We start from the raw sequence: 12,500 nt of genomic DNA, 5'->3' as shown, positions 1-12,500 counted from the left end.
CCTCACACTGTTCCCATGCGAATCCCCCCGAGCAGCACACACACACACAGACAGAGCCAGTCGCTCTGCTCTGCTGACTTGATTTCCAGAAAAGTTGGCGTTGCTTGTACACAGTGATGATATTATATTAGCCGATATGTTTAGAGAAGCTTTGTCACATTGTCACGTCGTAGTATAGCGTTATATTTTACATGTCCGCTAAACTGCGACGAGATTTGTTTGCTGAAATGTCAGACTGTTGAAAGCCCCCGCCTCTCACTGCTGCTGTGTGCTGCTGCCGCGCGCCCCCGCGGGTGCACGAGAGAGCAGACTGGCCGAGAGAAAGTGCTTCCAAGTCGGAATGATAGCCGCGGAAATGTCAGACTGTGCTCTCTGTGCTCTGAGATTTACATGAGACCATTTACATGAGACCAAATCTCATCATAGGGCCCCTTAGTATGAAAAAGGTTGGGAATGATTTACTTGCTATGTCCTTCCTTTTATGATTATAGTGGCGTTTATTGATAGTATTGTGTTACATAGGAGTTGGTAGGAAAATAACAGGCGATTGTAATAAATTAACAGGTCAAGTGACATCATGGCAATAGGCTTGGAGTTGTGAGGAGCCGAAAGGGTACAGGGGAAGTAGGGGAGTAACTATCTTTTGAAATCCCATAGTCTTTGGTTCACCATGACGTCATGACGTGTCAAATATCCCATTCATTTGAGAGAAAAAAAAGCAGTGTTACACCCTTAGAGGGCGCTTATGCCAGGTATGCTGCTGAAAAATGATACAAATGGTAAAATGGCAACAGTTTGGTGTCAAATGTGGAAATTCTGACCAGAATTCTTCACACATCACCCCCAAAGTCATATATATTGGTTAAAAGCTGAAAAAAAGTATTTTGGAGGTAAGTTCTCCTTTAAGCTTAGCCCCAAAATCACAAATCAGAATCAGGGGGTCCCCGGTATATTTTCTATCTTGTAAGGGGTCCTTGTCTGAAAAACATTTGAGAACCTCTGGTTTAAAGACCCCCTAAAGTCAAAAATCTGTTTTTCTTCATGTTCCTACAACTGGATGTCTGAGCTTCACTGTGCAGAATGACGTCTGTGCAGAGTTTGACACTAGAAGGCTGTTTCCACAATCATCTGCTGAAAGTGGAAAGTTTCTCTGAGCTCACTGAAAAGCTTCACCGACATGATTGCAAGTTCTTGGTAAACAACACGATAGTGTCATATATAATGGACACGAGTGCGCCACAAGCCACCTAGTGTTTCGGAGGTGTACTGCACCCAACGCGCCGAGTTACGTTCGAGTATGTACAGTCTTGCTGTCGCCGCTAGTCAGCGGCAAGGCTCCAAATCGAGGCTGCGCAGAACCCTGCAAGCCCCTCTGTCTCTCTCTATATGTGGACAGACAGCTGACGGTAACTTCTCTCTCTCTCTCTCTGTAGGTGGGCTTCAGACAGCTGAAGATGGGGGTAGATGTTCTGGGCAGGAGGACCAGGCTGGAGGTGCTGCTGTCCGTCTGTCTGCTCCTCGCCCTGCTCGCCCTGCTAGCCTGTCTGCTGGCCCTGGCCCTGGTCTACCACCAAGGTACACACGCACGCACGCACCTGCATGCATGCACACACACACACACAACTTGTGTGTTAAGGGCAGTTTACACCAAAGATCCACAACGAGACGAAACCATCGCAGGGAAAGTTGCAGCGGTGTAAACTGGCCCAGCCGGCTGATGGTGTTGCCAGCGATTCAGCTTGCCAGGTCGCAGGGGCTGTTTTCTCACCTTTTTCAACAGCCAATCAAAGTCGGCTAGCTCACGTGGGGTAGCGGCAGTCCGTTATTACGGATCCCACTGGAGTTGTGGGTAGAACACGCCCTACGCAGCATTCAAGCGCCAGGATTGGCCAGGCAGGCGCCCCATGCAGACTGTTCTGACTGAGTAGTGCACCAGGGATTTTCATCTCGCCTCAATCTGATAGCCTATTTGTGTGGCGAGGTAGTGGTGGACGTGTCATGTTAAAATGCTACTATTTACTAACTGCTACAAATACTGCAGGTGCAAAACACTGTGGCAGTAAGTAAGTAAGTTGAAGGAGCAAAGCTTCTGCACACCTAAAAACGGCAGGTGCATCGGAGGAGGGAAAACCCGACTGAATCCAAAGAATAGAGAACTCCCGCACACTGTCTCCACAGTCATTACTGTTTTCCCAGCCGCGTTCGTGATTGGTCGTTTACGATGTCAACTACGAGGCGGGTCGCCGATTGGCTCGTACGCTTTGCAGTTTCTGCAAAATCCCTCCCAGGGCTTGAGGCCAGACGGTCTGGTAGAACGAAATGAAATGTGAGTTCACGTGACCGGCTGGTGTACCAGGCTACTGTGAGACATGCTTGTGAATTAGGGCTATGCAAATAAACTCGACTTGACTAAAAGACGTGTCTCTGTCCCATGGCTCGTGCAGACGGTGGCCGGAGCCTGTGCCTGTCCGAGGCATGCATCACGGTGGCCAGTCAGATGGCGGCAGCCATGGACCGCGGCGCCGACCCGTGCTCGGACTTCTACCAGTTTGCCTGCGGAGGCTGGGCCAGGCGGAACCCCCTGCCCGACGGACGCTCGCGATGGTCCACCTTCAACTCCATCTGGGAGCAGAACCAGGCGCTGCTCAAACACCTGCTGGGTAGGAACGACAGCCAGACAGACAAAACTGTTTTCAAAACTCTTGGCAAGTCCGAGAATTCACAAGAGATTTCACAAACATGGGTTGTGAGTGTGACATGCTTTAGCAAAACACCCCAGAATCCAGAGATGTTTTTGCCCAGATTTTTAAAAATTGGGACCCATCTATGATGATATCTGCGTTGGATCATCTCCGATCACGGCACAGGGAAGATTTCATATCAGGAGCACGTCTTGGCTCGATATGGGTCACTTTGATACTACCAGAATCGGGATTTTTGATATTTTCCTGATTTGACTCACACCATATTTTGAATCCCCAGCACATAACATTTCTGGAGTCATTATACCACACTATCCTACCCAAATATCTCACCTCGATTCGGGGCTGATACTACTATATGTTAATATCTGGAAAGGGATATGTGTGGTATCAGTTGCAGGAAACGTTTGGATGTCACTAATAGCCTTAACACTTCCGGTGTAATTATACCACACTATCCTACCCAAATATCTCACCTCATATATTTTCCCTATAGGACCGGATCCCACGTTGAGAACCACTGCTGACATTGACAGTGTTCGTTGTGTTTTCAGAGAACGGGACGTTTAACGGCACCAGCGAGGCGGAGAGGAAGACCCAGGTGTACTACCTGTCCTGCCTCAACCAACCTCGGATCGAGGAGCTGGGAGCCACGCCTCTGATAGACCTCATCGCCAAGGTAACCATTAGGGATAGAGACACTGCAAAACGCGTCATCATTCAGAAGCCTGCACGCCCAAGACGGGGGAAAATACAAGGAAGCACTGCCTGACGACTGCAGCTAGCAAAACAAACCGCGGCTAACCGGAGCGAACGGAGGAACTCTCGTCAGATAGAAATAGTTTTGCGGGGTTTTACAGGGATTTGGACAGTTTTCTTTTTAGATAATGTCAAAAGATTATTTTAGTACACTTCCTCCAACAGAGAGGGAAAGGTACATCGAGAAAATGAACTCAGTTGGCCTGGAGCGGTGTCCCTTTTCAGTGCCCAAACAAGGCTGGATAAACGATCCCACACAGTGGCCTGAAGTAAAATACTATGACATGAGCTTTTAGGCATGTTTAAATTAATGAAAATAACGCTGGTGTAACATCAGACAGATGGCATCAGACGCACTGGCATTATCCTATGTCACGTAGTTGCACACAAAGATCATATATATGGAAGATGAACACTCCAACTTACTTCCTTGACAGCTAAATCCACATTTTCTTCTCGCGAATGCTCAATGGCCTCAATGTTCCTTGTTTTGCTCGGGAGTACAAAAAAACTTTAATTGGCGATTTTTTACATTTGTTGTGTGCGCAGCCCCACCACACAACAGCTTTTAGCTATGTTTAATTCAAGGAAAATGACGCTGGTAAATGGGAGTGAACGGAGCGATTTCCCCCGTGATGGGCGTGGCCTATTTCATGCAGTGTCTCTATGAGCCAGTACACCATAGATTCCCAAAGCATAAATGCGATTTTTACTGGAGGATGTAAAGTAGCTATTATTGCTAACAGTGGCTGGCCCGCAGACTATCAAGGTGTATAATACATTCACGTTCGGGGCTGCAAAGGATAGAGATGATCTGGATAAGGTGCTCAAGCTTTTCGATGAATACTGCACACCTCGGAAAAAATCTAATCTAGGAAAGATTTGCAAAAACATGGAGAGTCCTTTGATGCCTTCTTGACTGATTTGAAGACGAATGCGCAAACCTGCAACTTTGAACAACTCAAGGACTCAATGATAAGTGATCAAGTCGTTTTTGGAATATTTGACAAGAAGGTGAGGGAGAAAATGCTTTGGGACAGTGATCTAACATTGCATAGTGCAGTGAAGCTTTGTCACGCGAGTGAACTTTCTGTCATGCACGCCAAAACGTTTGGAGGGAGCAGCACCACAGTTTGGGCGCGAGCACGCTGGGTCTGGAAAACATGTCGGTGGATGTTGTAAACAAAAGGAACACAAGCGCGTGCAGAGCCAAGGAACGTGATGGACGCCCTACGACTGCAGACGGTGCGGTCACAAACATTTAGCCAGGCAGTGTCCGGCTTACGGGAAGAACTGTGCAAAATGTAAAGACAGCAATCACTTTCCTAAGATGTGTTTTTGGGAGGAGAAGACTGAAAGTAGGAAGACAGTCCATGCTGTTGAGACGGAAGAGACAGTGTTTACTGGAATGGTGCAAAGTGAGTCACAGCAGGACAGAGATGGAGGAGCAAATAAAGAGCATCCGTTAGGAGCAGAGAGTGAAACTTGGATAGCTCCTTTGCTCGTAAATGACGCGTGATTTCTAACCCCACATAGGATAAGCAATAACCACGCCCTGTGGCGCCGGGATTGGCCAGGAGCATTGAAGCTTGGGACTAAAGCACCTGGGTTTTTTCATCTTTTAAAATAAAGATGTTTAAAAACTATTTTCTCTGGGTAAGAATTGAGCTTGAAATTAACGATATGGTACATTATATTATATGAGCTATGAATGTGAACGCAACACCGTTTATATTATTGCATGTTTTTGTAGATTGTGTACATTGTGTACAATTATTACAATTATTATTATTATTACAATTGTGTACAATTATTATGCTTATTATTATTACTATGCTAAGGAAGGTAGGTGACCATAATTCATTTCAATGTCCGCTCTCGAAATCGCTGTCCGTTCTCAAGAGCTATTCAGTTGGTTCATGAAATCGCTGGGCTGCGTGCCCTCCAGTGCTGCTCCTGGCCAATCCCGGCGCCACAGGGCGTGGTTATTGCTTATCCTATGTGGGGTTAGAAATCACGCGTAAATGACACCATAGTTCCGCTTAAGTTAGACACGGGGGCCAAGGTTAAGGGTCAAAATCGCTTTCACCACCTGATGTTAAAGGAGTTTCTAAAGGAGTTTCACTGTATTCACTGAGTCTGTCTGTCTGTCTGTCTGTCTGTCTGTAGATTGGGGGCTGGAACATGACGGGTCCCTGGGATAAGGAGAACTTCATGGAGGTTCTGAAGGTGGTGTCAGGTCCTTACCGAGCCCAGCCCTTCTTCACCGTGACCGTCAGTGCCGACCCCAAGAACTCCAACAGCAACGTCATCCAGGTAGGCCTTCACCATGCACAACCAGACCACCAACCACAATCAGAATCAGAAAAGCGTTATTGACCCCCGAGGGGAAATTGAGTCATGCTACAGTTGCTCATACTCAGGTGTACTACCTCCACTGGCGGGATGAAAGGCCTAACAAAATGTGTATATTTCTCAAACAGTTCTCAGGGATTAAAGTTCTAAGTCGCTAGACTGATTTCAGTCAATTGGAGTCAGATATGAAATGTGAAAACTATGTTTATCTATAGCATACTGATTCAGCCTGGAACACAATCCATGCATCATTACTGGGTGTTTTGGAAGTTTAGAGTGAAATGAGTGTGATATGTACCTATGGGAAACGCCCGCACGTCGGAAAAAAGCGGACACTCTAAAAAGCTGAAATAACGAAAATAGGCCTGGAATTTTTTTCAGTCAGAAGATTTCTTTTTTTTTTCTTTAATCCCTGAGTTCTGTGAGAGTGTTATGTTTATAAAATGTCATTCCAGTCGATATGACTTACTTCATTTTGAAAATGTGGCATTTTATTTTTGGGAATGACTGCATTCCCTGGTTTATCTTCATTCACAAACACTGGTAGACTAGGTTTTGTTAGTTTTCTGGTAATCAGGGTCATAGGGTTAGGGTTATGGTCAGAAAGGTCCGTTAACAAATTATACGTCAATCAAGGTTTTACTCAATCGAGTGAGTCTTGTTGGACCTTTTAACCATCCGTTGAAAATGTTGACTTCCTGCCTTGTGCTGCTTTTCTTTGCTCACCTCTTGGTGGATCTCCTCCTCCTAGGTGGACCAAGCAGGGCTCTTCCTGCCGTCACGGGACTATTACCTCAACAAGACGGCCAATGAGAAGGTGAGGATGGGTGGAACAGTGTTGCCATGACAGTAAATAGCTCAGCTGGACCTCTTCTTAATAACATAAGTGACCACCGTCCTGTTTCTGCAACCCTACAGAGGCTTTTTAAGTCTAGAACTGATAGAAATACAGTACTGATCATTATAAACTGATTCGACACAGAACACCAAAAGTCATAGGAGCTCTTAATGGGGACTTATTGAAGCAAAGCTGGAATGAGCTTTATTCAAATAACGATCCAAACAAAAAGCGTATGTATTCCGGACTATTAGTAAGATTCATTTTAATAGCCATAGTGAGTAAGGAAGGAATTTGACTTTGTGCAAGTTTGCAGCGCAGTGATGATCACATCACTAACATCAATAGCAGCCGTACTTCATGATACCCCAAGCTCATCATCATGGTCACTGCGTCTCTGTGTCTGTGTTTACTGTCGGAGAGTACTGCTGGCGTCGTTTGTGGCTGCCGCTTCTTCTTCATCTCTTTCCCTGTTCTATAACGTTACTTTATTATCTCTTCGCTTTTAGTTTTGCTTTCTCCACGTCTGTTCTCGTCTGTCTCTGACTTGTCACTGTCTCCACATCCCCCTGGCTCCGCTCCTAGCTAGCTGCCCCACTTTCCCAGCCTTCCTGCTGACCGGCTAACGTTAGCTTCCCCTGGCTAGCCGGCTCGCTAACATTAGTGGAGCTGCCCTCCTTGGCTCTGTGCCACATCCCTGCTAGTCTTTACCTTTCACCTGGACTAGTTCCCTTCCCTCAACGGACTACCAATACTTCACTTACCGGACCTGCCGGACATCACTTTCTCTGGGTTCATCCTAGGGGTGCGAATCGCAAGTTTGATCACGATGTGATATTATATCGATTCATTTGACAACAATGCGATATTTGCCGCTATCACAAAGTCTGCCACGATTCGATTCGATTCAGGGGGCTGCGATCGATATTAGATGATATGCCCGCATTTACATTTATATCAACTCAAAAAAGCAACTAAAATGGCCTATCATTTGACAGTTAATTTTTTTTTTAGCTCTTCTAGACATTTCAATGAAAAACAATCTATTCTTTTCTCACCTGCAGTGCTAAATACACGCTCAGAAGGCACACTAGTACCAGGAATGCACAGGTATGTTTTGGCAAGGTTTGACTTTTCCACCACTATAACACATTACCTCCCAGTATCAAAGATGGAGTGTCCTTATAATTAGCAACTTCAGCATCAAATGAAAAGCATTTCAACACTAAATGAAGTAATGACATATTTATGAATAGTGTTTGTGAATAGTATGAGTGACTGGAAAGTTGCATCTCTCTCTCCTTCAAAACACATCTGAAGCACGTAATTCTTCATTTGCCAGTCGGTGTCAATATGATGACAAGTCACAGTTACAGTACGTAGGTAGGCTTCTGTTGTGCACGGCGTCCACCCATCTGTAGTGATAGTGACTCGTTCTGCATTCATTAACTCGTGTCATCGTCTTTAACTTGATTGTACAGACTCGGTATGCAAGTTTCACTGAAGTGCTGCTATCTCGATGGGATTACATATTTTGGCTCCAGAGTAGGCCTGCCGTCTTTACAAATGAAATGTGAAATGGCACATCGTGATACTCATCGTGGCATGTGATTTGCCCGTTTTCCTGTCTTTTTTTCTTCCGAAATCCAAAGTATTTCCACACCGAGAGGGGAACTTACTTACTTACTTATCCTCTCCCTCTGTTGACATTGCTTGCATGCGGAAACGAAAGAGGACGTGCGCTTCGTCAGAAATGGTGACGCACAGACGCGGCGTGCATTTCAAAATAAAACAATATATATCATGTTTATTTTTTTATGGCGCCGTCATAGAGATTAATATCGATGTTTTCACTGTGCATCGATGCAGATGGATCGTTGATCATTGAATCGGTGCAGATCGATGTATTGTGACACCCCTATTCATCCATCACTAAACTCATCGGCACCGTGAGTAGGAAACCTAACTCCTGCGCTGAGCTAACGCTACATCATACCACTAACTCACCTGTCTACTGTTGTTATGAGACCTCCATTCAACTCTCTCTTTTTACTCACCCTACCCCCCCTTTACTTTATGATACTCCCTACTTGTTTTCCCCCCAGCCCAGTTTTTCCCGTCGCATCATTTACTCTCCCCATGAACTCTTGCTTTTAAATGAAAACTACCGCCTAGTCTCACTTGCCAGACTCTCTCCCTGCACCGGGATTGAGTCTGGCTGGTAATCCCTCCACTCTGGTATAGCGGGGGGAAAGGCTCTGTTTACCTTTACAACCATCCACTGAAAGTACCAAGCAGGCCCGCTTTATTGCACAATCCAAATCTTCGTCAAAACCTTTTTCAGCGTGTAGCAACGAGCTAGCATTGTTGTTGTTGTTTCCCAAAACCCTCTTTTCCACCGTGAACAGCCTCCTCACGCCCCGTGCCGACACCTTCTCCACAACCGAACAATGCAATGCTTTCCTTATATTTTTGCCAGACAAAATCACCACTATGTATCAATTGCTGCCCCTACCCCCGCCGCTCTTTCCATCGCCACCTCTCCCGATTAACTCCTGTCACCACCTCCACCATCTCCAAACTCATCACCGCATCCAAACCCACAACCTGCTCCCTCGACCCCCTCTCCACCCCCCTGCTGAAATCATGCCTTCCTGTCCTCTGCCCCTACCTCACCAACCTCTTTAACTCCTCACTGTCCCACGGCACTGTCCCCTCTGCTTTCAAAACTGCTGGTGTCACTCCCGTCCTCAAGAAACCCAGTCTCGATCCATCCTGTCTCAACCACTATCATCCAATCTCCAACCTCCCCATCTTCTCAAAAACCCTGGAACGTCTTGTAGCCACTAAACTTCAAAACCACCTGCACTCCAACTATCTATTTGAACCCCTCCAATCTTGTTTCCGCCCACTCCATAGTACAAAAACTGCACTCATCAAAGTCTTCAATGACCTCCTCACCTCTGCTGACACCGGATCCCTCAACATCCTCATCCTCCTTGAGCTGAGTGCAGCCTTCGATACCGTGAGCCACAACATCTTGCTCTCAAGACTGGAAGACCTCGGTATTGAAGGCACCGCACTCAGGTGGATCCACTCCTACCTCCAACCGTTCTCACTTCATTCCCCTCCACAACTACTCCTCAGCCGCCTCTACAGTCACACAAGGTGTTCCCCAAGGTTCTGTACTTGGTCCACTCCTGTTCATCATCTACATCCTCCCTCTTGGTCAGATCCTCTGGCATTTCAACCTGGACTTCAACTGCTATGGCGATGACACCCAGATCTACCTCAGCACCACATCCCCCCACAACCCACACCTCTCCCACTCCTGCCTGTCAGCCATTAAAGCCTGGACGCAATAAAACTTCCTACAGCAAAAACGGAACTCCTCCTCATCGGCTCTAAGTCCACCCTCTCCAAAACCAACAACCCCACCCTCACCATTGTCAAATCCTCCTACCACCGCCGCAATATCCCAAAGATCCACCATTGAAGTCCTGTTTCTGGATGAACTGAAGTTGGTTTGCTTCTTACAAAAAGAAGAAATCTATGTATGGCAGTGATTGGTGATTTCCCATTACCTGTCAAGCTTCACAGTATTCCTAAAGATGCAATATCTATTATCCGAGAGTTCCAAAAAGGAGCTTGGGATGACATGATCCTGCTACCTTAATGACCACAAGTAGCAGACTGTGGTTGTACTGAGCTGCTCCCATAGAAGATTGTGGTTGCAGTTGCACTGGTTGCTGAGCAGTAAACAGTATAACCAGCCCCTTCTCATTCCCAAAGTCCTATGTTGAATATTTGTCGAGTCGCTCTGCGTCACTGCACAAATATGACGGATACATATTTTAGTCATTTTTGGACGCGCAGGGTCATCCAACAGAACTTCCACAATGTCTGAACTCGTCGACACAGGAGGGTGACAATTAAACAATCGCAGGGTGCGCTGATGGTGTAGGGCCGGGGTAGTGGAGGGGTAAAACGCATACAGATGTTACTCATCTAACTTGGCCGTCTTAACTGCCACATTTCCAAGGTGCTGCTGCGCTGCTGTGGCAGCAGTGAGGGGGGGCTTTTGTAAACAACGTGGTTGGTACAGCCATATAGAGAGCCGCAGTAACGAGTCCGGAAATCATCGATGCTAACAGCCCTGGTTCTTCACAGTTTTCGCCTATGGGAGTTTTTAATGGGTTTTTGGCGCGATGCTTCTAATAATCTCTCTGAGCAACGCTGGCTTAATCAAATGCGAACCAGTGTTTAGTAATATCATCTTCACACACGAGGACCACTTTTACGAGTTTTGAAGCTTTTACGTGCCGTTAAAAGGATGGCTAGCTAGCAAACGGCTAAATGAGACTACACTTTTGAGTCGATGGGGATATATATGTCAATAACGTCACCACTTCAAAGGACGAACACGGAAATTCTCTTTCCCTCACCTGGTTCAGCCCGTTCAGCCCGGGGTAATCAGTGCACACATCCAACAACAGTCCAGGTTGAATGCTGACGTGACGTGGAAGCCTATGCGACAGTGTGTAGTTCTGGATTAGCTTAGCTCGAGCTTTTTACTTCTAGGGCTCGCATTTACGCTACAAAACTCATGAAAGTGGTCCTCATGTGTGAAGATTATCCGACGGAACTCTGGTTCGCGTTTGATTAATCTTGCGTTGCCCAGAGACCGTATTTGAAGCATCGCGGCAAAAACCCATTCAAAAATCCCATAGACAGAAACAGTGAAGAACCAGGAAGTTCGGGACTTCCGCATTCTGCCTACAAAAATACGTCATCCCTGCGGCTCTCTATTAAGTAACGTTATTGGTGCTGCTGGTTGCAGGTGCTGGCAGCCTATCTGGACTACATGGTGGAGTTGGGTCTGCTCCTGGGTGGAGAGAGGAGCTCCACACACACACAGATGCAGCAGATCCTGGACTTTGAGACGTCATTAGCCAACATCACCGTGCCTCAAGACCAGCGCCGTGACGAGGAGAAGATCTACCACAAGACCACCATCGCAGAGCTACAGGTGTGTGTGTGTGTGTGTGTGTGTGTGTGTGTTATATGTATACTGTAAGTTTGTGTTTATGTGTATGCGTGCATGTCTGCCTTGCTCAAAAGCACTTCAGGATTCGTTGCTGAAGAAGAGGGGCTTTATCATAGACTGTAAAAAGAAGATGGTTGTAGTGAGTGGTTTTTATCCACAGGTTTCTGAAGGGCCATTTTGGAGCCAAAACATCGGGTTTGCGATTGCCGCCATGTTGACTTCTTTTTTGCGCCACCTGCTGTTGATCTGTAATCTGAGACCTTTCAATCACTATCAAAACAACCCTATTTTATAACTGTTTTATCCCGTAATATGAAAATCTCCATATTTGGACCCACATTGGAAGAAGTGCAATTAGCTGCTGAGACCGTGGGCCCTATCTTCGCACATGTGCTGTTTGCGCTTGTGGGCCGAGTTGCGCGCCCTAACGCGCGACTTATCCTATTGTCCACGCGTCTTCTACTTTTTTCTTTTTTAATACTTTTTATTGTCATTGTGTATTTTCATACATCTTGCCCGTATTGTTTTGTAGTCTCTCATTATTATATATAGAAGATAATTTACCCTTCGATTTGTAATCCATATAAGGGGTCTTTAGTCACTCTATTTTCCAAATATCTAACATTATGTAGAAAAGCAGAAAAAGGAGTGCGTCTTTGGTAGGCCGAGTAGTACAACGTCAAGGTGCTCTTTGGTCAGGGGTAGGCTTTTTAGTCTCAACCAGAGCCGTATAATAGAAGAGTTCCGACATCTCCATTCACTCCAATGGACCAGTTTTTTTCCAGGAAGTAAGGTCCTG

General features: G+C 46.2%; 1 protein-coding gene across 1 annotated transcript in view; it reads left to right on the top strand.

The window, feature by feature from the left end:
- The window catches only part of LOC310777586 (endothelin-converting enzyme 2-like), a 39,686-nt gene that overhangs the window by 11,670 nt on the left and 15,516 nt on the right, over positions 1–12,500 (top strand). The window contains exons 3-8 of the mRNA XM_083637957.1: positions 1,434–1,575; positions 2,445–2,660; positions 3,257–3,381; positions 5,631–5,777; positions 6,568–6,633; positions 11,495–11,683. Coding sequence (XP_083494083.1) covers positions 1,434–1,575; positions 2,445–2,660; positions 3,257–3,381; positions 5,631–5,777; positions 6,568–6,633; positions 11,495–11,683 — 885 coding nt within the window. The remainder of the gene's footprint in view (positions 1–1,433; positions 1,576–2,444; positions 2,661–3,256; positions 3,382–5,630; positions 5,778–6,567; positions 6,634–11,494; positions 11,684–12,500) is intronic.

The sequence above is a fragment of the Poromitra crassiceps genome, assembly GCF_964638095.1.
Source record: "Poromitra crassiceps genome assembly, chromosome: 5".
Classification (NCBI taxonomy): domain Eukaryota; kingdom Metazoa; phylum Chordata; class Actinopteri; order Beryciformes; family Melamphaidae; genus Poromitra; species Poromitra crassiceps.
The sequence above is the reverse complement of the archived record's forward strand: the minus strand, read 5'-3'. Positions and strand labels throughout refer to the sequence as shown.